Source organism: Coffea arabica, chromosome 4e (genome assembly GCF_036785885.1).
Source record: "Coffea arabica cultivar ET-39 chromosome 4e, Coffea Arabica ET-39 HiFi, whole genome shotgun sequence".
Taxonomy (NCBI): domain Eukaryota; kingdom Viridiplantae; phylum Streptophyta; class Magnoliopsida; order Gentianales; family Rubiaceae; genus Coffea; species Coffea arabica.
The window spans coordinates 7,018,613-7,042,182 of NC_092317.1; the positions used below are offsets into that span (position 1 = coordinate 7,018,613).

The 23,570-nt window shown below is 35.3% G+C and overlaps 3 protein-coding genes across 8 annotated transcripts; 1 reads left to right on the plus strand and 2 right to left on the minus strand.

Annotated features, from left to right (window-relative positions):
- Positions 1-1,047: 1,047 nt before the first annotated feature.
- Positions 1,048-3,718, minus strand: LOC113741406 (GEM-like protein 7). 2 transcript variants are annotated; one of them, XM_027268930.2, is made up of 4 exons: positions 3,271-3,718; positions 3,091-3,183; positions 2,660-2,934; positions 1,048-1,626 (listed from the first exon to the last, which is right to left on the minus strand). In XM_027268930.2, the coding sequence occupies exons 1-4, from the start codon at positions 3,704-3,706 to the stop codon at positions 1,438-1,440; spliced, it is 993 nt and encodes a 330-aa protein (XP_027124731.2). In that variant the 5' UTR covers positions 3,707-3,718; the 3' UTR covers positions 1,048-1,437. The 2 variants fall into 2 exon arrangements, with proteins under 2 accessions (XP_027124731.2, XP_027124730.2); XM_027268929.2 differs by having other exon boundaries at positions 3,091-3,186.
- Positions 3,719-10,829: 7,111 nt separating this feature from the next.
- Positions 10,830-15,760, plus strand: LOC113740569 (probable metal-nicotianamine transporter YSL7). The gene is made up of 6 exons (XM_027268115.2): positions 10,830-11,345; positions 13,108-13,271; positions 13,647-13,744; positions 13,844-13,978; positions 14,177-14,366; positions 14,447-15,760. The coding sequence occupies exons 1-6, from the start codon at positions 10,928-10,930 to the stop codon at positions 15,557-15,559; spliced, it is 2,118 nt and encodes a 705-aa protein (XP_027123916.1). The 5' UTR covers positions 10,830-10,927; the 3' UTR covers positions 15,560-15,760.
- Positions 15,761-15,961: 201 nt separating this feature from the next.
- On the minus strand, positions 15,962-23,436 carry LOC113740570 (uncharacterized). Of its 5 annotated transcripts, none has more exons than XR_011813541.1 (12): positions 22,998-23,435; positions 22,356-22,466; positions 21,452-21,538; positions 21,020-21,303; positions 20,012-20,131; positions 19,674-19,860; positions 18,484-18,525; positions 18,288-18,336; positions 17,369-17,409; positions 16,863-16,987; positions 16,502-16,543; positions 15,962-16,287 (listed from the first exon to the last, which is right to left on the minus strand). XR_011813541.1 is itself a non-coding variant. In XM_072047421.1 (11 exons), exons 1-11 carry the CDS (start codon positions 23,319-23,321, stop codon positions 16,252-16,254), a joined length of 1,317 nt encoding a protein of 438 aa, XP_071903522.1. In that variant the 5' UTR covers positions 23,322-23,436; the 3' UTR covers positions 15,962-16,251. The 5 variants fall into 5 exon arrangements, 3 of the variants coding, with proteins under 3 accessions (XP_071903522.1, XP_071903521.1, XP_071903523.1); XR_011813542.1 differs by having other exon boundaries at positions 19,674-19,859; positions 19,988-20,131; XM_072047421.1 differs by lacking the exon at positions 16,863-16,987 and having other exon boundaries at positions 21,020-21,297; positions 22,998-23,436.
- Between the last annotated feature and the right edge of the window lie 134 nt (positions 23,437-23,570).

The window sequence follows — 23,570 nt, forward strand, 5'->3', positions numbered from 1 at the left end:
TATCTAATTCACCCATGTTTTCTCTCACTATAGTACTAAATGGTGTTGTTTTACTAGGCCAAAAGCAATGCAAGCTAACTCCCACCAAACTAGGAGTAGTAATTAAGAACCCTGTATTGGAAAAGAGAGATAAAAGGGTAAAATTGTGAAAAAATAATTAATACTGTATGGGAATAATAAAACGACAGATAAAAATACACTAAAGCAAATTTCTTAAACATCGGTTATAAAAAAAGGGATGGAGTATATATATATTTTTGTTGTGTTCGGAGGGATATCCTGAAATCACCAGGCTAATTACTCCAAAGTGACAGAGCTCACCTCGAAGATGCCCAACAACAATAACAAGAATATATGCTGACATCACTCATTTGTGATGTAGGCCCTCCCTTTTCTCTACAGCAAAACATATACAGACATTTAATTTGTGCTAAATTCTTCATTTTTTTCAAATATGTATTAAAGCATACCATTAAGCGTCAGAAACAAACTAAAATTAAGCTGCATCCTTAATTTTAGGAATTTTCATGTTTGTGGGTCCTCATGTTTACGGCAGGTGGACTCATCAAGAAAATTGACCTATCCTGACCTCATTTTCAAACTGCAGCCAAAAACGAATTGAACAAAGGAAAAAGAAAAATAAAAAAAAAGAGAAAAATCTACCAAAAAAAAAAAAACCGTTTGTTAGTTTCATAACCTTATAGCAACGGCTTAGATTGTAAATTATTTCACTTTATAGAGACGTGTCTCTAGAGATGTAATTATTTCACTTTACAGAGATGTAAATTATTTCACCTTATGACAATCCAAACACACTCATAATGTTGAGTGAAATATTGCTCTGCTGTTCGAAAGTCCAAAGAGCTAGGAATTTCTCACAGAGACGTGTCTGTATCAAAAATTTTTTCTTTTTTGTTGAGGAAAAAAAAAAGCCAGGCCCTTGCGTTTGAAGAACAAGTAATATCGCTATTTATCTGCTATTATCTGCTTGTTTTTGCTGTAAAATTCACAAAGCCAAACAATAATCTCGACCTATACATATTGAAGTAGAGGCAAACCAAATCTCACAACGTTGACTGAATCAATACAGAATTACAAACTAATGCAAGACTCTTCTCATCTTCATGAGACCATATGCTAAGCACAACTATATATTGTCCTACCCACACTTTGCTAAACCTAAAAGGGCATTGCGTTGGACATGAAAATTGTTTTTTCGTAAACACGTTTTCTAATCATCTTTTTATCTCATATACATCAAACTATTATAATATATTCTTTTACAAAAACTTCTAAAAATAACAATCCAAACGACTTAAATCTCACACCGTTGACTGAATGAGCGGAGAATTACAAACTAATGCAAGACTCTTCTCATCTTCACGAGACCATACGCTAAGCACAACTGTATATTGCTCTACCCGAACTTTGCTAAACCTAAAAGGGCATTGAGCTGGACATGGAAATTGCCTTGCGGAGATTCTTCAAGGCTTTTTCATAGCGTACAAATCCCATAAACCAGAACTCGAAATTGTCGTCGGTAACTATTTCTATGTACTTCTTTGCCGGCTTCTCCACGTTCGCACTTTCATTGGCCTTTTTGATCTTTCTCACGGGGATTGAAACCTGTAAAGGCAAGCATATCAGTAATTAATGAAGAGTTGTTGACATTGAGGGTTTCACGACTCAACTGAAGAAATTAAACGCGGCGTGAAGGGACTAAATAGAAACTTTGACATCAATTTAAGTACTGATGAAAAGGTAATTTTGCCCACTTTTCACTTTCCAGAATCACTACACCATTTTATCATTCCAAAGTTAAAATTCAACAATCCAAGTGGTTGTCACCTGTTCTTTAGGGTCTAGGCAACGCCCTATATATACATACATTGTCGGCTTTCAAGTTCAAGCAGAAATTTCAGGCTCGGAAGAAATTGCCAAGGAAAAAGAGCGACAACTGACAAGAAAGAAATGAATAAAAAATCGGAGAGACAGAGACTTCTCTCTCTCTCTCTCTCTCTCTCTGGGTTTTTGGTAATATGAGACTATTCTCTTTATTCTTCTTCAAAATGGTGCACTTTAAAGCTTTTAACTTTTAACCATCGATTTAAAAGCAAAATGAGAAGTTGGCAGTTGAAGTTCATCCAATAGTAGAAGGGCACTTTATGAGATTAGGTATGAATTATATACAACTACTCATCTCTCAATTATACGTGTTTGAATTACATATTATTTTCATCTTATTTATAAACACTGACTTACTTACTTGTATCAACAATATATTTTTCAATTATTTTTTTATTTCACCTACGTCACATGAAAAGAATGTTACAGTATTTTTCAAAAAAATATTACAGTATCTCACACATACACACAAAAAAGGGATTTCCGGCATGCTAGTTATCTGTATAATTAGCAGAAATGAATTGCAATAATCTCCTTTTTCTTCCTTAGGAAAATCAACCCATATTTTTTTAAAGAAAAACTTAATACTCCAATATAAAAACATCCATCAGTTTACGATAAATTATGTAATTCTTCTTCTTCCTTTTTTTTTTAGAGTTAGCTGATCGCGAGAGAGAGAGAGAGAGAGAGGTGGTGTGGTAGTTTATTTTCATAACTGTGGTATTTGTTTAGACGTAGTATAATTAATAATTACCTTGTATGGTGTTCTAACAACACCTCCGGGACAGGCCGATAAGGTAACTGGTCTTTCACTGCAGAAAGCAACCTTTTCGGTGGAAATAAAGAGGATTCCAGCAATTGGACCAGCGGTTGTTGACAAATAGCATTGCGAAGCTTTTAGCAGCTGCTCCCCATCACTTACACTAAATATTTGCCTGAATATATTCTCTCGCCCCCCTTTTCGAATTATTTTCGCCCCCAAACTCAACTTCCCCTTCACTGTTTCAGAAAATTTAGGCCCCAATTTCACTGCAAATTCACAATAACAACCAAATTTATTGCTTAGAAGACGCGTTCGAAATTTTTCAAGAACTAAATATGCCCCCTGCAACGAACAGAGAGCAACTGCACAACGAAAATTCTCAATCACATACTAGGACAAAAACATTAACAATGATAGCGTACCATGCTCACGAATTCTGTAAACATAACTGTTGGCCTTCCTCTCTAATTTTTTCTTCTTCTTTTGAACCACCACCTTGGAATCGTCTCCCTTGTCTTCTGCAGTTAAAATTCAAACAAATCAATGACCAAAATCTTTCCAAAAAGGCAGAAATTAAATCTCCTGAAATTCATGAAACTTACCGGTTTTGAAGATCGGGGAAAGAGGATCAGCTGAGGAGGAGGGACTCTGGCATGAGGTAGCAGGTTCAGAAAATGAAGTGGGCCTCTCACTTTCAGGAGTTGCAGTTCCATAAGAACCCATCTGAAAGAAATAATCTTGATGATGATCAAATTCTTGATGATGATCGTTCTTCATATTGATTTTTAGCACCTCAACGCGGAATGAATTAATCAGAGTACTAAGTATATTTCCACTGCTTGGACTTGGGAGGAATACGGAGACTATAATAATGACTCTGTCCCGGTGAAAATTAGCTGTAGTTTGTTTCGTTATACTTCTTCTAGTATCATATGTAAGTAGGAGGAAGAAGGGAGGGAAGGGGGAAGGAAATATCCTTTGTAGTATTATAATGGCGGGTCGGTCATTGGCTGGCAAAGACTGTGGTGAGCTGGTCATGTTTGGATTACATTTTTCTTTATTTTTTCTAGAAAAATTATTATAACGATTTAATATATATAAATTAATTTGTTTGGATGTGATTCGGCCGTATCTCACTTAAATTTGCATTAAATTATTGATTTATCTAGCGCGCGTGCTTGTAAGGCACTAGTTAAAATATATTTCAAGTATTATATTTTTAAAAGTATAAACTTAATTAAGGAAAATAATAAATACAAGAGGGAACAGGTAAAATTAAATATAAAAAGTATATAAATATAAGAGAAGATAATAATTGTTAATATGTGTATATATATGATAAATTAAGTGAAAGTTAGGTCTGTAACGAGTGTCTAAGAGCATCCGTTAAAAAAATTCTTAAATTATTGTGCAACATACCAAATTAGTTATTTTATGGTTGCTCTTCTTTTTATTTTATTGATTATTCACTTTTTGCTTTTCTCCTTGTGAAGTCATAGAAAAGAATTTACTAGATTTTTTTTTTCGAAACGACAACTATTAGACAACCTATCTATCCTAAACTAGAGGGGAAGGAGAGCCTAAAGAGATTTTATGTTAGGGGTTAATAGGTACACAGACCTTACTAAATCAATGGAGTGATTTGACACAATTCTTGGACTTTTTTTGCTGACCTACCGCCCAAGCAGGGTTTAGCTCAGTGGTGGAGTATTTTTCCTAGAGAAGAATTTACTAGATGATGGTGTATTTTTCCTTTTTGTACTAGTTACCCCGAGGGAGGGAGGGAGGGAAGACCGGACCTCACGGCTCACAGTGGCATATGCTTTCTTGTTCTTTTGTCTTTCCTTTTTGTCCTTTTTATATTGACTATCATGTATAATGCACGATTGTTGAGTTTAGTATTAAAAAAACAATTATTTGCTTTCATTTTATATTCTAATTTTATCTTGCATGTACTCTATGGTTTTTGTATCCATTAAATAATGAATTGAAAATGTTGCCGTTTAGAATAAACACAAAAAAACAAAAAAAAAAAAGCATTGGATCTATTCACAATTGACCAAAAAGCATAGAATCATGGAGTAAGAATGGCTACTACCCTAATTTCACCAAAGCATCATGGAGTGCGTGAATTTAGTTTTACATATCATTAGGAAGAAAAAATATTGCAGAGTAGATTAGATCAGACCATAGTGGCCGCCGGCTTTGAAATTTTTAGAAGAGTTGACGGAGACTTGGACTTTTGATGCACATTTCATCGTCATAGAGGTAGTTATTATTATAACGTCTCTTCTGGGGGGACATCTGATAGATGCAGTTATGACTCTATGTATATTCTACATGATACTAGTAATATATTTATAGGAGCATAAAAAGTAAAAAAATAATAATAATTAGAAAAATGACGAGATTAATTGTAGTTTTACTACTATTACTTGTGCAATAACAGTGGAAAATGGGGCCTAAATGACTGTGACCTATACGATCTTGGACTTGGGATGGGACTGACGGTAGTCAGGTCAACCTTTTTTTTTTTTGTAATTTTATTTGTTTTCACAAGATATATATTTATTTTTTAAGAGTCTAATTCATTTTGAACATAAAGTAAATGTGGAATAAATTTTTGTGACTTTCCGTATATGTATTAGTTACTGTTAAAATAAATGTATTTAAGAGTGAATTACTAGGGTATAGTATTATTTGAAATATTATTTGGAATAATTACTGTAACATTTTCTGTGATGCGATACATGTGAAATAAAAAGGTAATTGTGAATATAAAAGGTGAACTGAAAAATGTGTTTATAATGCAAGCGAAATATTATTTGAAATAATTTCACTGTCCAAACAAACCTACTAGTACTAATTCAAAACTTACCATTTTTTTTTTTGAGATAATCATGGCTTTGTAGAGAATGAGCATCCCTACCTCAAAATCACGGCGCTTCTTTTGGTATAAACTCATATAATTTTGATATACTCGTGAATTTTATTTGTACTAGACTTTAACGAGATACATATACAATCTTAAAGGAGCTACAAGAATCAATCAAACAAAACCGGACAAAACCCAACTCTTTTCTACCCTTTTTCTTTTCCCTCCTTTCGAAAGATCAGAGGCAGTCAGCTGGATTTCAGCACTGCAGGCTATCTTGGACTGCTTAATATAACAATTGTTGAAGGCCTGTGACTATATTTGATCTTCGTTTCTTCGTTTTCTTTCATTCGTGATCATCTCATCTGTCGCTTTTTTCCTCGGAAGTTACCAGGTGGTGGTTGAGAAAGAATTTGCAATTAGTATTCTCAATTCATCCATGTCTAGTGTGGAATACTATAATATCAGTAAAAAAAAAAACCAATAATAATAATATCAGTAAAAAATATATATATATAAAAAAGGGCCGCCTTCTTCTGCATTAGAATTTTCTGGGCATCGTCTTCTTGTTTTTTCCATCGTCTTCTGGGCATCGTCTTCTTGTACCTGCTGCACAATGTCACCCATCCGGCTGACCGGTCGGCATGACCCACAGAAAATTGACTGGACTGAAGCGTGCGCTGATAAGATAACCTCCAGGACATGAAGATCCACTGACCATTGATTGACCTTGTCATTACCGAGTCAGCTGCCCTGTTTTTGGCCAAATTTGTCTTCTACAAATTTTTTAACAACTTTAGTTACGGTAACTTTAAAAAATTCCTCAAAATTTTTAAATTATACATTTTAAAATACTCAAAAATTTACACACTTCAAAAAATTTTTCTACAACTTCTATAATAAGCTACAGTAAAATTTTAGATAAATATCCAAAAAACTCATTTGTCAAACGAGACCTTTGTTTGCTTAACATTTAGTATGTAATTAAGGTTTTGTTTCTTGCATTAGTTATCTTGACTTTTGAGCATGAAGTAGAAGTAGAAGTAGAAAACAAACCCGAAAGATGAAGATTTGTTAGTCCATCTGTCATTTTATTTGTACAAGCATAAGCCCATCAAGAAAATAGATACGGTTTTTTTTTTACTTCCACGATATTATTATTTTCGATCTTAATTTGTTTTCGATTCCAATATTGGAATTCTAAGTCAGATTTATGATTCTACGAACACCGAATCCATTTTGACTTGTTTATTACTCGAGTTAAATTCAAAATTATATGCAGCCAAAGCTTAGACATCTTTTCTGAGTTAACCCAAATCTGAGTTCAAGTGTTACAAGTGTTATAGAGTTTTTTTTTAAAAAAAAATTTTCTTGGTTAAAGTAATTGGTCATTGTAGTCTACTAGTTCAAATTAATCATGAAATCCGACAAACACCAAAGTTGTCTTCATTATTTTAACAAGAAATTTGTTGATAAACTTCATTGACCGCCTCCAAAATTTCAAAGGGCTTCTTGATACGTCTTCTGAATCAAAGTGCGAGTAACACGAGGTGCACAAAAATACAAACCCTAACACATTTTTTTGTCCTGATTTTGTTTAAACAAACATTTGATGATGACCAGTTTATACCACGACAAAACCAATTGAATGGTTTTTGAAGATTTTCAAGTAGCTGTACTTTTTTGAAGTTTCCAAAACCGGCAGGCTCTATATAGTGTACTAGTAAACAACAGTGCGTCAAATTAGCTATAGCAAGTACCAATATTGAATATTGACTAAGGCTGGTGGCCACTCCGGGTTACCCAAGACTTTTTTAGGCCCTCTCCCTCCCCATAGTGTAAGAAGCTATCGTATCAATAAAAAAAAAAAAAAAAAACCAACCAATATCGACTGGTTTGAATAAAACTGCACATTTGTTGAATCAAAGAAAAGTAGAAAACAACAAACATGCATTTGATTGTGATTCTTGGTAGTATATGTTTTGAAATTAGCATTATTACATATATAGAATCATCGTAAATGAGTGGTATTTGAGACTTTTCCAAGTGGCTCGAAGTCAGAAACATAAAAGCTAGAAACTTGGGATACGGAGCTGGACGGTTGTCAGTAATAATCGTTCGAAATAATATAATATTTTTTGAATAAAATGTAATTCTACATGAACTATTTATAAACTTAACAACGAAAACACAATTATTATATATGAGACTCATATGAGTAGTAATAGAATATCACACATCTGTTATAAAAATATATAAAAAGTTTACATAGAATTACAAAACGTTCGAAAAATATTACACTGTTTAGGGGACGATTAATCTGACAGTCAGTACCTGCCCCACGTCTGGAAACATGTGCAATTATTCGACTTCTAATGACTCCAAGCCTTAGCTTCAAAGGGTCCAACTGAGTCCAGCGATACACCATTGAGGGCCATCGTCCAATTGGGCTAAAAATTTGAAAGCTTGGGCTAATGTCTTTAGAGCTGTTCACGCGCTGGTTTATATATGATCCAAACACTTTCAATGCCACGTGAATTGCTGTTGTGTTCTCAATGAGTGGCCCAACAATTTTGCAACAAAAGAGCAACGCCAATCTCTCGCTATGTTTCCAAATCCTAATTTAATTAGTAAGAACATTAATACTTCCTCCGTCCCACTTTGATAGTCCTCTCTATTCCTTTTTCATCTGTCCCAAATTATAGTTCACTTTCCAATTGAAGAATGTAGTTGTATTTTAATTTTTCTAAAATATCCTTATTCAATGTGAGTAGTTATTACTATAAACCTACCCCATTTAATGAAATTTGATTCTTTTTTTACCATCAATTCAAGTTCCCATAAAGTTGTACCACATTTAATTTGAGGGTATTTTAGAAAAATAGCAATCTAAATTTACTTTTCCAACAAAATTAACTATTTTTTCTTAAACTGTGTGAAAAAAGAAACAGGACTATCAAAGTGGGACGGAGGGAGTATTTTTTTATAATAAAAAATTTTGAATGGATTCGATTCTGATTATAATTATGAGTCAGAATATGTTTTTGAGACAATACGTCACTTACACAGTCCTTACAAATCGGTCATCAATGCAATTCCTACATTAGCAACGAGATTCGAACACCTCCCATTAGAAATCTAGAAATATGCACAAAAACACAGAAACATTGCAATAGACTGTTTGGCAACAAAAAGAAGCAAAGGTTAACATTCTGATTCTAGCCGGTAGGGATATTAGGAATATTAACCACACTCAAACTCACTCCATTCCACTTTCTCCTTGTAAATTTTGGAAGTTTCCCATGATTTTCACAGTGAGGTTGTTTCTTAATAACATTGGAACACAATGTAGAAACATTACACGGACATGTGCAGTTGTGCGTACCTATTAGATGCTTCACATCTGCAAATTTTTTGCAAGAACTTCCAACTCGTAGGCAGACCTTAATAATATTAGAAGCACAATTGAGTCTTTGACATCAGGTGATCCAGTTCATGATGAGCCATGTCTGTTTGTCTCATTTCAATCTGTCAAAAACATGCTTGGACTCAATAACCTTGTCTGGATTGCGAGTTTTCACACAAATTCTCTCGACTCAATTTTCAGTAACCCTTTTATCTCACATACACCATCACATTGTTACGGTGTATTACTCAATACAAAACTCCAAGAACTTGCTATTCAAAGAAGCTCTTAATTTGGAATTTATTGAATCTGTCGTACGTTTTCCCATACTTAATTCTTTCAAATCGGTATGAGTCATGAAACTTGACGCGGCTCGTACAACAATGCAGATAACAAGCACAGAGACAAAAGTGTTGCTGTAGCTCGTCCCAGCAGAATTAAATGGTAGCATACGAAAGGCCAGATTTCAGTTACATAATTATTGGACCTAGGAATTGATAGTAGTATAACATTAATGGAAATTTTGGAAAAGTCACTGAGAAAACAGTAACGTTTGAATTAATTGATAGTAGTCACATTAATTGAATCAGACTCAATTAATCAGTAGGATGCTGAAAAACCAATCAGGAAAGACGAGAAAAAAAAAGAAGCACAAAGTCACAAATCATTGGCGGATAACAAGTGAAGCGCATAATGACAACGCTCCCTTATCATACGTGTTTCTTTTCTTTGGTTGGAATTCAAAACCAAGGATAAAATTGTAGTTGCTTTCAAAGGAGTTGTGTACTAAATTAGAACATAGACTTTCACATTCTTATGGATCATTCTAACTACCCCATATTTATGGCTTAGAAACCCATTAACGACAATATTTTTGTCACTATAGATTATCGCCAATATGTGGGACAGATCTTGATTAAGGGCAACTGAGTTGAGACAGTTCATATGCGAGGATCCCTTGAATCATTAAATAAATTCGTCTGGTGCTTAGATTGTGGATCTATCATCTCCTAGAGAAAGCAGCAAATAGAGACTCTTAACTTATGGAGTAGACTTTGAACTCAAGAGTAAAAGAATGAGGCCACAAAGCATTATTGCCACTCTAGAACTTAACATGGGGTCCCTTCATAGCCAGAACATGAAGAAAAATGTGTACTGCTACTTCAATTCCTAATAAGAATCTCATTAGGCCTCTAGGTCTTATATCTAATTTTAACCCAAAAGACATCAGGACCCCCCCCCCCCCCAACCCACCCACCCAAAAAAAACAAAAAAAAAAGAACCCAACTATTTAAAGTCTCCAAAAGATTAGTACAACTAGTTAAAACTGAAGGTTTTACTCGCCCTATCTTAAACTCTTAGTTTAGACTGAATAAATGGTACATATTGAAGATGGTTCCCTATGTATAACTTTGTTTTCACTAACGTTTTATATTAAAACAAAGGATTAATCTTTCCTACATTGATATTGTATACACCGTCAGCATTGGATGAATGACAATTATGCAACATTTGAATTTGAAGTGTATACATCGTCAGCACTGGATGAATGATAATTATGCAATATTTGAATTTGAAATCTAACTTTCACACATATGTCATAAATCTAATGGTGATAATGTATATACTGTCAGTGTATATAAGATTTACTCTAAAACAAATATCCAAATGTACCACATCCAAGAAAAGTCCCATCAGCTCAAACCAAATGCCAAGTTGCTTCAATGACTTGCAAGTCTTTTGGCATGCATGTGCAAGTGGCTATCAGCCTATCACAAATCAAATCTCCCACCCCACATTCTTGACGTGAACATTTGACACACTCGACTTATTCTAGCAATCTTTGACACTTTCAACCTTTTAAATTCTTACCATATCCGATACAAGTATTACTAGTAGTACTTCAGTTTTATGATAGAGAGAACTTCATCATTCTCATCCTCAGATTCCAAACTCAAGAAAGAGAGGAGTAGAGAGAATGGAGATGAATGGAAGGGAAAAGAATGCAGAGAATGGAATTGAATCAGAAGAACAAATGAGTTTGGAGACGAGTAATATCAAGAAAGAAAAGAATGATCAAGGAGCAGAAGAAATGTCGGTAGAGAAGATATTTGAGAATAAAGAAGTGCCCTCATGGAAAAAGCAGCTGACGGTGAGAGCATTTGTGGTGAGTTTTTTCATGTCAGTGATGTTCTGCTTCATAGTCATGAAGCTCAATCTCACCACAGGTATCATACCATCCCTCAACGTCTCAGCTGGACTTCTGGGCTTCTTCTTTATCAAGACTTGGACAACCTTACTTGAAAAATCTGGATTACTGAAGCAGCCCTTCACCCGTCAAGAAAACACTGTCATTCAGACTTGTGTTGTTGCTGCCTCTGGCATAGCATTTAGCGGTACGTTTCTCCATCCTCCCACTGAAGCTGTACTACAAGTTTATACGGTTAGTGTGTTGGAAATTCTTCCGCCTTCCTTCACATTAACAAAAAGATTTTAATCTGTATTGGAGCATTTCTTCTGCAAATTTTCTGCTAATTTCTTTCGACTTTGAAATCATCCGTTTTTTTTTTTTTTTTTTTACCCCTTCTTGTGGCCATAAGTGTTAGCGAATTATTAGCAGGATCTTCTGCTGTGATAAAGAGTATTTATTATACACTTCCACGCAATTGCATGATCATCAACATGTTTAACGGTTAAGCCTGTCTTGCTATTAGACATAAGATCCAAATCCTCGTAATGATATTATCTGATTTCGTGCGTCAGAAATAATAAAAGAATAGCACAAAGTCTCTTTCGGAACTCTGTTTCTTGGATTTTTATGTTAATAATGCTGTCATGTAGTCATTAGTCTCATGTGCTGGTGGGTATCTCCGTTAATAATGCTCTATTATATCGTACGTAAAAGAATATTAAAAGCAGGACGCACTTCTCTGAGAAAAAGTAAAGGAGTTAAGCACTTGAGCATAAATACTCTGGTTATATTAACAAAGTTGGTATTTTAACGTATTTTTTTTTTTGGCTTATCGGGTAATTTTTCTATGTTTTTTCATGTCTGTCTGTATTTATCTATTCTTTCATATTTGTGTATGACTGATGATGTGTAGTTTCTGTCATTAGTATAAATTTTAATGAAATTATAATATTTTTATCAAAATCAGGGGGCTTTCACTCAATTTTTGAAAAACTATAGGATAACTTATACAAAGTTTAAAATTTGTGTAATTGTCCCCACACTTGCCCCCCTTAATTTTTAAAATATTCTATCTAGTTCCACAATTACCCCACGAAACTATTAAAATTTTTTACAGTTATCCTCTCATGGAATCTTGAAGCAAAACATAGCACTCTCGGTATTTCCTTTCGAATAAATCCTGTTTACTTAATATTGAGATCCACTTAGATGTATAACATATGAATTACAAGCAAACTATATATTCATTTGATAGTTTGACTAAATATACATTAATTGTCTATTATATATACATATATATATATATATATATCTAAATATACATCTTATAGTTTTATGGATACTATTAACCATTCTATAATTTTATACTATTAAATGACTTGATAACTACTGCAGATAATAAATCACAACCGATACACAATTTTATTTTTTGCAATATTGAATAAATTGTTTCATTCCTATTAAATTAATAAGAAATATTTAGTTGCACTAAAAATTCACAAACTACACATCGTAAATTTAGCATAAAATTATTTCACCGACTGGACAAAAGTCTTGGCTCCACTATTTAGAACAGTGGTAGCTTACAGATCAAAATTCCTATTGTGTAAATCAAAGTTAACAAAAGCTTTTTCTGCTAGTGAAATAAGAAGAGAGATGTTGATGTACTAAATCAGTTGTTTCTCTTAGATAATCAAGTGTCGAATTTCATGACTCTTCAAGCACGAAGAGTTTCTTTAGGCATTCTTTTTGCACACCATTGCCTGCGATAGGCCTAGCGAGGAACACATTATAAGCTACAAAAAGAAGGGGGGGGGGGGGGAATCATAGCAGAAAATTGACGTATTTTGATAAAAACAGTTACACTTTTTTTTTTCCCAAAATTAAATTCAGGCCATAGACATCATCAAATTATTTATTGGGACTTTGGCCTGAAAAATTTTATCATTCGGGATGATTATGCGCAGGAGGTTTTGGCAGTTACCTGTTTGCCATGAGCGAACGTGTAATTAAGCAGTCAGAAGAAGGCAAAGCTGGATTCCAATACAAAAACCCAACATTGGGATGGATGATTGGGTTTCTTTTTGTAGTTAGCTTCCTTGGCCTCTTCTCAGTGGTGCCTTTACGCAAGGTATGGCTTTGTATGAATTCCAGCTGCGACTCTAAATTGGTTAAAGTAGCAAGGACAGATGTAGAATATTTCTCCTGGCTAGCTGATTCATCTCCTTTCCTCCATCCACATATTTAGGAGGAGGAAGATAAGAAGACTTGTGACTTTAAACCACATAACATTTAAATCATGCCCTGATCAATGGTGATTGCAACCACAATTAGCTGAGAGATACATGTTAGTTTATGCCAGATCACCAAGGAAGCAAACAGGATCCTTTACTCATTTCAAAAAGCCCCATCCACTAAATTAAGAAGTGTGAAATATAACTCATTATTAACTATATATCCTCGGAAACATGTAGTCCCAAATCTTGAATTACCTGTTTGTCTGCAGATCATGATTATAGACTTCAAATTGACATATCCAAGTGGTACCGCCACAGCACATCTTATTAACAGCTTCCACACTCCTGAAGGGGCCAAGCTGGCTAAGTAAGATGCTACCTAGAATCCTAGATTGATCTTCCAATCAAATCATAATGGAAGAAATACCTCTCAACAACTTCTCTCAAACTTTGCTTGATCTTACAGGAAACAAGTAAGAGAACTGGGCAAGTTCTTCTCCTTCAGCTTCTTGTGGGGTTTCTTCCAGTGGTTCTTTACTGCTGGTGATGACTGTGGATTTGCAAGCTTCCCAACATTTGGTTTAAAAGCATATAACTACAAGTAAACGCATGATCCTCTTTCTCATATAACCCAAACCACAGATTCTCTATTGCTAGTCAGCAAAGTAAAATACAGAAAATGACCAGGATGCGGCCATGGGGGGGTTTTTGTTGGGCCGGGTTTTTTTTGGGGAGGGGGACGACAAGAAACAATAAAAGCCATTCATCATTAGCTCAAGTGGTAATTTTGCATTTCCAGGTTTTACTTCGACTTTTCTGCAACCTATGTTGGCGTGGGAATGATTTGCCCTCACATCATAAACGTATCTGTGCTGGTTGGAGGAATTCTCTCTTGGGGTCTAATGTGGCCTCTGATAGAAACGAGGGAGGGGGATTGGTACCCAGCAGGCCTAAGCCACAACAATCTTCAGGGACTCCAAGGTTACAAGGTGCTCTGCTGGAAGTATGTGTTACATTACATGTTATTCAGTTGTCTCTCTTCTTCACTGATATTTGAGTTATCCTATAGGTGTTTATCGGCATTGCTATGATACTTGGTGATGGCCTCTACAACTTTTTCAAGGTGCTCAGCCGAACTGTAGCCGGTTTAGTTACCAAAATTCACGACCGAAGTGCTAGCATGCATATCCCAACTGTTGACAGTCCATCTCCTACCAACAAACCTCTTTCTTTTGACGACCAGCGCCGCACTCGACTCTTTCTGAAGGATCAAATACCAACCTGGTTTGCTTGTGGAGGTTACATTGCCATTGCTGTCATCTCAACTCTAACACTTCCTCACATCTTCCACCAGTTAAAATGGTACCACATCATACTTATCTACACCTTTGCACCAGTGCTTGCATTCTGCAATGCATTTGGTTGTGGGCTCACCGACTGGTCACTTGCATCAACGTACGGAAAGCTAGCCATCTTCACCATTGGAGCTTGGGCCGGTACTTCACATGGTGGAGTTTTAGCTGGTTTGGCAGCATGTGGAGTCATGATGAACATTGTTTCCACAGCTTCTGACCTAATGCAGGATTTTAAGACCGGATATTTGACCTTGGCTTCACCACGTTCCATGTTTGTGAGCCAAGTGATTGGCACTGCAATGGGATGTGTGGTAGCGCCTTGTGTCTTCTGGATCTTTTACAAGGCTTTTCCGGATCTTGGTGTGACCGGAACCACGTATCCAGCCCCCTTTGCCACTGTCTACTATAACATGGCTAAACTCGGAGTTGAAGGCTTTTCAGCCCTGCCAAAAAATTGCCTCAAACTGTGTTATGCATTCTTTTGTGCATCAATTCTCATCAACATGATTAGGGATGCTGTGGGAAAGAAACGTGGAAGGTATATTCCACTTCCAATGGCGATGGCAATTCCATTTTACTTGGGTTCATATTTTGCCATTGACATGTGTGTTGGGAGCCTAATTCTCTACATCTGGCAAAGGATAAACAGGGCCAAGGCTGATGCTTTTGCACCGGCTGTGGCTTCAGGCTTGATTTGTGGAGACGGCATATGGACTCTGCCTAATTCTATATTAGCTCTGGCTGGGGTGAAACCTCCTATCTGCATGAAGTTCCTGTCCAAGGGCACAAACAGTAGGGTAGATAAGTTTTTGGCTCCTAAGCCTTAATCTGAAATGCACTTTAAGGACTGCAAATGCCAGTTGAATTAAGTAAAGGTCTATGTACATTCTTCCCATCTTTCCCTTCTTTCTCTTTGTTTTTTTTTTTTTTTCATTTTTTCCTCTTCGTTTCCGTGGTTATAGCAAGACGATGTAATAAAGCAGTATTTAATGGGAATATCAGAGATGAGATGTTTCCCTTTTTGTGAACCTTTCTGCATATATTCTTTCGTGCACACTGTTCCCTGAATTGAGATGAGAACTTGCGGGTCGAGCAGAGATGAGAAACAGATCAACTCAACAAAAGTTGGGTTAAATAAAAGTGCCGATCTAGCATCTTTCTTTTAATAGGAGTCGCAAGAATTTCCTCGCAGTATCATTTCAAGTATCCAAATTGAACTACTACTCAAGTATACAACCAATAGCTTTTGAAGTTTCTATGAACTGTCATACATGGCAAATAAAAAGGGGAAGGAGTCACAAATTCTGCGCCAACCTCCCATCATTTTTCTCAATTCTGCATTACATTCCTTACAATGAAAGAAAAAGAATTGACATCAAGCATTACCAATTAATCCATCACCAAGAGAAGTAAGCAATCTCATTTCTTGGACATTCAACTGGGGGAATTCACAGATCGACTTATATCCGAGTAGAAATTTGTTTTGACAACTACTGCGGTTGTCATCACATCACTGTTGTTAAGTAGTCCAGTCTTCATCACTTGAAATCATATCCTAAAAACAGTTTGTTACACATTGAGTTAGCATGAGTTGTAAATGATAAACAGATTGCAGCTAATTTATGTTATAGATTCCAAATCCCTTTATCTGCAAATTTTTACTAGTGCAACAGTTGTTTAACTAAAACGAACAATTTGACCAACTTGTGAACTATCATCAACATTACGCAACTCAGATTATGCAGTTAAACTGCATCAACATATCTCACCTGCGATGTGCTAGTGAACTCCTCAATATCATCATCTTCAACCTACAAAGTGCAAAAACAAAACTGATGGTTGTCAAAGACAAAATGTCATGGCTTGTACAACAATTTTATATGTAAAAACACTTAGGTCATGTAAAAACATCAAAAGTAGATGTACTCCACTCATCATAGAAGCAGATGATACCCAAGGAGAGGGAATTTTGATGCATAACATACATATCATACAATATCATACAGGTTTTACAACCCCACTAAGTTATACATATCATATAACTTGTATGGGTTTAAAATTCAGTGTCACCCTAAAGATGAATACACATCTGGCAAGGTCGTTTGACACAACTGGAGAGAGAAATTCAACCTCACGACACTACGGCAACAAACATTTTTTCAAAAACACCAAGGTTCTCCACTTCAAATGAATTTCTTCCATAAGTTCATCTTAGTCGTCAGGCTAACATCTATCTGGTTCAGTCTTCACAACATCTGGTGATAGTCATTACAAATTAGTGCTATAGGTTATAGCAGAAATGAACTTGCAGTCTATAATTACATGTACAGCATTGTTTATTTCAACTTAAAGGATGTAGACCATGAAAACATGTCTATGTATTGTATGTCAAGAACCACAATAGAAAATTACTGAAAGAGTAAACACTTCCCAGTCTTTCAACTTCTTAGTATCTACCCATATTAGAGAAAACCACAAGGTAACATCCTTCTACAATATCTACCAAATAAGCAGATTAGAATATACAGATTACGAATTTATGGTCATATCACTTAAAACAGTTAACACAAATTACACATAGATTCGGTTTATATCTCTGACGTAAAAAGCTGAAAGGAACAGGCAATGAGGCAAACCTGAACCTTCATTTTTTTCTTCCTTGCTGAACTTTCTGTTCCTACATTAAGGCAGAGGGAAACGAAAATGCAAATGAGCTCAGTTAAGAAAAAGTTTTCAATCGTCTTCAACAACATTGTTTAATTGACCACGAAGCATAACTAGAAAGTTTTAAAATGAACGGACATCAATCTGGATGATCCATCTTGCAACATAACATGGAAAATTACATATGAGGTCCATTAACCAGATAAAGAAACCATATAACTGGCTGCCTGTAACAATGTGATGCAAAAATACAGATCATCAAGCATTAAGAAAGAGGGTTACATCCTATAATATTCCTCACCCTCGTCCTCTTCTCCACTCCGCCCTCTCTTTCTCCTCATCAAAACTTGTGCACCATTTGAGTCATTAATCAAGAGTTCTAAGTAACATGTATTTTTAATAATTAAAATGATTTATCGCCGTACAAAGATTTTGAGAAGTGCACTTTATCTAATCAAGTTTAGAAATCCTATCCATAGACTATAGTAACCTATTGAATTTTGACTGCATACAAGTCTAAAGAAAAATGAATAGCTCTGTAAATCAGTAGTAAATAAAAACTTAACTATCAATATAATGTAAAATTCAGGAATTTTGAAAGACCGATGCTACAAAAGGTCATGTTAAGAGCAAACAGATCATTAATTCAACAGGATACCAAACTAAATATGTTGGTTATGCAATGGTATCTACAACACTTTAAGCCACTAATGACATGATACGAATAAGCTATTACTGGGCATTTAGGACAGCATAAAACACCACAGTAATTAACCTTGAGATTCTGTAAGTATATTGCAACACATTAAGAAACCTGGAGAACATTAAGAGCAAGTTGATGCTCAATATATGACTCAAAATGTTTGACTGGAGTGGAAGTGCTTAACTAACCATCTTTTCTTTTGCCTACTGGTTTCCCCTTTTTCGAGGGCCTGGAAATCTGCAACACAACCATTGCTACGTTATAACAATTCAAATTTAAAACTGGTTACGATCAAAACAGCAATAACAGGTATTTTGATGCCAAGAAGATAATTAAGAAACTTTCTGAAATTCTCTTAAAAAAAAAGATAGAAAGAGATCTCACCTTGACATTATCTATCTTCTCATTCGCATCTGTATGCACAACCTGTAGAAGAGAAAACGTCATTTTCATAACTAAGCTTGCTCTAAAGCATGAAAAACATACAGTTTGCTGAATACAAAGAATATAATTTAAGTCAAGTTAGGGAAAAGCACCACAATAGCCCTTTCCTATTTTATTAAGAGAATAATATCACACACTACAAATTCTGTCAAGTGAACTTTGATATCCTTATAAGGTCTCCCATGTGATATCTTCTTAGATTTCCCAAACTAGCTGATCATTCACACAGTTTCATGGGGAAGTATAAGATACTGAAAAACTACAAAGTTAAATATAAGGGAAACTTTTGTAGGCAACAACTCAACCGAACTCATTCTTTAACTCTTCCTTTCTAGTGTTAGCTATTCAGGATATCAGGGAAGATGCTCACCATTCAACACAAAGTGGACACTATGGTTTGTACCTCCATAAGTATTCATCAACAATATTAATCATTCCACTGTTCCTAATCAGTGGCCATGATGGGTTCATCTTCATAAACCCCTATAAAGAATTAACTTGTCCTATAGTCCTTATTACTGCAGGTTATATGCATGCCGTAAAAATTCATTGAAACCTAAAAACTAATAGTTTGGACAGGTACTTTCAGAGATCCAATTACATTACGAAGTGGCAGAATAAACAAAACCAAGTAAAATCAAATAGGAAGTAGTTGTCTAAGGAAGTAGCTGTCTAAAAAAAATTTAGGAAGTTATTTCCTAAAGCAAATTACTTTTCTTCTAACTGTTCTGATGCTGAAAATGCAAGAGGCAAACCTTCACTTTTTTAGATACAAAGAAACAGGACTCAACAAGTAGGTGACGTATTATAGAAACCCAAAGAGAACATCATGATGTCCAAATTCAGAACAAACAGAAAAAGTTCTACCAAGGATGTCAACATTGATTAAAATAAAAGTGGTTTCCAGCTACTAAAAAAAATGTCCCTTTAAGCAGCTTAGATTTGTAAAACTGTACCAATTATTGGTATGAGAGAAGCTACAGCACAAGAAAATTATTTAGGCATTCCACAGAAAGCCTTTTCCACAGCATGTATGCCTTGATAAGTAGAAGTGTACTCATCAATCATGTGGTCTATCAATAATTCCCATGATACAAACCTGGAATATCAACAAAACTTGAACACCATACCTTTTCCCCTGCTTTCTTGAATAAGGATGATATGGTCTTTTGAACCAGAGAACCCTGATTACTATGAGCAAGCTCTTTAGTTTTTGAAGCTGATTTTGCACTTTGTTTTCTTTTCTTTGGGACTGGAGCGTCTGTTTCAGCATCTTCCTTATCAAGGTCAAGTACCACATGGCAAGACTTTCCAGTCTGTTTACATTCTTAAGGAAGTAAGCAGATTGCAGGTGAAAAGACAGCTCATGCGATGAAAACAAACAACATAAAAAGCTTAATGTACTTATAAATAGAGGAATGTCATCAAAGTAACAAGAACTAACAAGGTCAATGAATTTAGAAGGATATCTTTAGCAACGTTGTCCCCATCTCCTTCTGAGCTTTCTAGCCCGTTATTAACAAAATCATCTCCTGAGGTCTCCCCCAAACCATCAGCAATGTCATCTCCAGAAGAAGACTCAGCAAACCTAGACAGTGTTTTGTTAGCAGCCAATAAAGTAGCTAACCATCCATTATTGAGCAATTAAACCTGAAGAATCCAACACAAGCTCATAGTGGAACATAGCAGACCAAAGTAGAAAAGAGACAGTGCCTGTCAGTTCAACAATACGGAATAAATTTTAATCATTTGGAGAAATGTTAAAATAAAAGAATTGAGTCCATGTATTTCTTGTCATTTTAATTTTGTCATCCATCTGCCAGTAATATTACTAGTTGGGGAATTAAACATCACTAGTACAATCAATATTTCTTTGTCTTTTGGTATTTGTTAATATGACGTCACAAGTTCCTCCCTTAATAGGTTCAAGACATACACTTGACAGTGAAATCTAGAAGATTATTCTGATACACAAGAGTCAAATCTAAGTGGGGAACTTTCATAAATAACAGTATCCACAAAACAGCAATAGGGACAGCCATACATCAATAAAATGCCAAAATTGAGAACATATTACTGAAATTAAAGCTTCATGCACCTGTAAGGAAAATATGGGGAAAACGGCCAAAATACTAAAATAATTAGTCAAACGCTCTCACCTATATTTAGGAATAAGTGCCTTTATGTCACTCATTAAGAGTTAACAAACAAACATCATTTTGCATGTTTATACTGTGTAATAACAAAAGATTAAGACTATACATCTCATTGGTGACTCTATTTCTTTTCAAGACACCTAGTTTTAAAAATTTTCAACATGCTATAGTCTGTCTACAGTATCCAGGCAATTTCATTTGACAAATTAATAGTTCAACATTAATGTACTTGTTTCTTGTTTTGCAGACAAGACACAAAATACTTTTTAAAGCAGCATGTTGACACGTTTAAGTTAGAAAGCAAAAGCATTGAAATGTACTTGAATGTCTTTCCCGCTGTCCTAGCTGACTTCCGAGATGGAGTGAGTTCAAGAACTTCTTTAGGTTTATTTTGACTGTCAGAGGAATCTGTCCTAGCTGACTTCCGAGATGGAGTGAGTTCAAGAACTTCTTTAGGTTTATTTTGACTGTCAGAGGAATCTTCTTCCAGCTCAAATTTAGGAGATGGCTGCTCAACAACTTTCTTAGCTGTTTTAATGCTATCTCGCTTGCTATCACTTGGCCCACCTGCACCACCTTTAAAATCATAGTTTTGCACCTGTTCCTGGGAGCAAGAAAACATATGGGATATCCTTTAATGTTATCTACAAATAATCGAAAGATATCACAAATTCTAGCATACTCATCAAACCATCCTTACAAAGTTAGCAGATAAAAGCACAGCAAGTCAAAAAGCTTTACAGTGGACTAACCACATCCATCTCCTTTGGAAATTCTAGACGTACTTCTTCAGGATTTTCATCCTTTTTCCCAATCCACCAAGCATCAGAGAACACAATCTGGAAAAGCAAGAAATATGCAATCACAAATTTAAGACAAAACCTCACAATATTGTGGGCAATTTCTAGGTATTTATTGAAAACTCAGTTCACCCAGAGCACAAGAGAAGCAATATTAGAAAGAGATAATGACAAGACCAAATATGTTAAATTTGGCAACATTTATATTCTGTATCAGAACTAGAACAGTCAGACAAGAAAAAAATTGTCAATCTGATAAAAAAATCAGAAAAAGTAAATACAGTAATGTCTTCACATAATAAATTTCATTATCTACAACTTCTTTTAGAGTATTTCCTTGACAGCTAATGGTTGGCCTAGCTTCCATGATTATGGCACACAAAAGATCCCACATTATAAATAAAAGGATCCATCTCTTAAAAGGATAGTGGAAAAAACCCCTTAAATGATGTGAGAATCAGCAACCAAAGGAGAGGTTGAAGGTCCAATTGTTAATCACATTTCACTGATTTAGTCAGCATAATTTACCATATCACTATCAAAAATGAGTTGAACTGATTCACAATAAAATATATCAGTGTTCTTGAGACATTTAACCATCTTTATTCTAATGTAAATACATATGCATGTGGAGTTAATGGTTTCCACCACATGGTAAACCCAGTGGAAGAATTGAATCATCAGAGAAGAAAGTCTGTGTCTCACAGTAGCTTAAAGGACAATGATGGTTGAGAACCAAAACTTAGGGCAATTCAAGATATCTTCCTTTCTGAATCAGGTAAAACAAATTTCTGGGTAAGAGGAATCGAGCATCTTAGGTGTCAAAAATCACTCAACATAAGAAAAAAACACTGACCATGTTATCAAAGTAGTCTTCACATGTCACATTCTTTCCAGTTTTCGAGAATTGAAGAGTCAGGTACCTGTTCTTTGGATACACAATTGTACCAAATAACTTCATTTGACCCTACACATCATAAAAATACCACCGTAATTTCAAATTCATTTCCAATGGTGGAAACAAAGGGAAACAGAAAAACAATTCCAATTCAAAGGGAATCTATGATCAAGAAGTTGTTTGCACCTCACTTTCCTATTACTCTCTTCAACTATCCGAGAAAATTAACAAATAAATGTATGACTATACTCCAGAACAATTAACAACTGATTTTGCAAAACTAGTTAACAACCATTTTCCTATTTATGCTTTTTTCGGGGTTCTCCCCTACTAGTAATACATTTTGCCTCGTTTATGTAATTAGAGCTTAAATATCATAATTGTGCAGAAAAAGAACTAACTTCTACAAATCTGTCTTCAAGACCTTATATAACCAAACTCTGTGCATAAATACGTACATGTCCTAATTTTGACCATACATCCTATTTGATCATTTATCTATCAATCTCTTGATTCATACTCAAACAACTAAAATCGGAAATCACCAGCTAATCCGTGATGATTGTGAATTTTCTACATGGTTTCCACTTCCACACGAACCTGGGGAAAATCGAGGTAAAGAACAGGATTCTTAGTGCCGAGGTCTTTGAGTTCCCCAACCTTTCCACCAGAAATTGGACCTAAAAGCCCAGGAAATGAGAATAAATAACGATTCTTGCCACTCCGCTGCGATTTCCTCATGATATCTTTGCCATGGTGTTTGACCACTGTCGCCGAAGGGTTCAGAGCGTTGGAGCCACTCGCCGTCGCCTGCGTTTCGGAAAGTATATTATTTTTAAACGCCGATTTCTTCAGTCTCTTCCTTTCTTCCGCCTCCGCATTCTCTTCCTTCTCCTTCTTCGCTCCTCCTCCGCCTCGAACCATTTCGTCCGATTTCCTTCTATTGTGTGAGTGTGTGTTTTCAGATTAATAAATAATTAGAGACTCCAGAAAGGCGGGAAGAGTGCTCCATGTCCAGCTGCGGGGGGGCTTATATATCACTGTCACACGAGTTGATTGCAATTTACATCTCAAGGCTATCAAGTATTCGACATTGCAAATAGGCCCTTTAATTAACCGCTAATTACTAATGCTATGACTGAAGTGAATAAATCATAAAGTAGGAATGGAATA

What these genes read in the sequence shown, in the direction of transcription:
- LOC113741406 (XM_027268929.2), bottom strand. Translation starts at nt 3,706, where the DNA reads ATGACCAGCTCACCACAGTCTTTGCCAGCCAATGACCGACCCGCCATT. An exon ending in TTCCCCGATCTTCAAAACCG is followed by an intron (nt 3,187 to 3,270) that starts GTAAGTTTCATG and finishes TTTTAACTGCAG; the next exon opens with AAGACAAGGGAGACGATTCC. An exon ending in TTGTTAGAACACCATACAAG is followed by an intron (nt 1,627 to 2,659) that starts GTAATTATTAAT and finishes TTGCCTTTACAG; the next exon opens with GTTTCAATCCCCGTGAGAAA.
- LOC113740569 (XM_027268115.2), top strand. Translation starts at nt 10,928, where the DNA reads ATGGAGATGAATGGAAGGGAAAAGAATGCAGAGAATGGAATTGAATCA. An exon ending in CAGTGGTGCCTTTACGCAAG is followed by an intron (nt 13,272 to 13,646) that starts GTATGGCTTTGT and finishes GTTTGTCTGCAG; the next exon opens with ATCATGATTATAGACTTCAA. An exon ending in GAAGGGGCCAAGCTGGCTAA is followed by an intron (nt 13,745 to 13,843) that starts GTAAGATGCTAC and finishes TTGATCTTACAG; the next exon opens with GAAACAAGTAAGAGAACTGG.
- LOC113740570 (XM_072047420.1), bottom strand. Translation starts at nt 23,321, where the DNA reads ATGGTTCGAGGCGGAGGAGGAGCGAAGAAGGAGAAGGAAGAGAATGCG. An exon ending in AGTAGGCAAAAGAAAAGATG is followed by an intron (nt 17,410 to 18,287) that starts GTTAGTTAAGCA and finishes GCCTTAATGTAG; the next exon opens with GAACAGAAAGTTCAGCAAGG. An exon ending in AGAAAAAAATGAAGGTTCAG is followed by an intron (nt 16,544 to 17,368) that starts GTTTGCCTCATT and finishes TGCACTTTGTAG; the next exon opens with GTTGAAGATGATGATATTGA.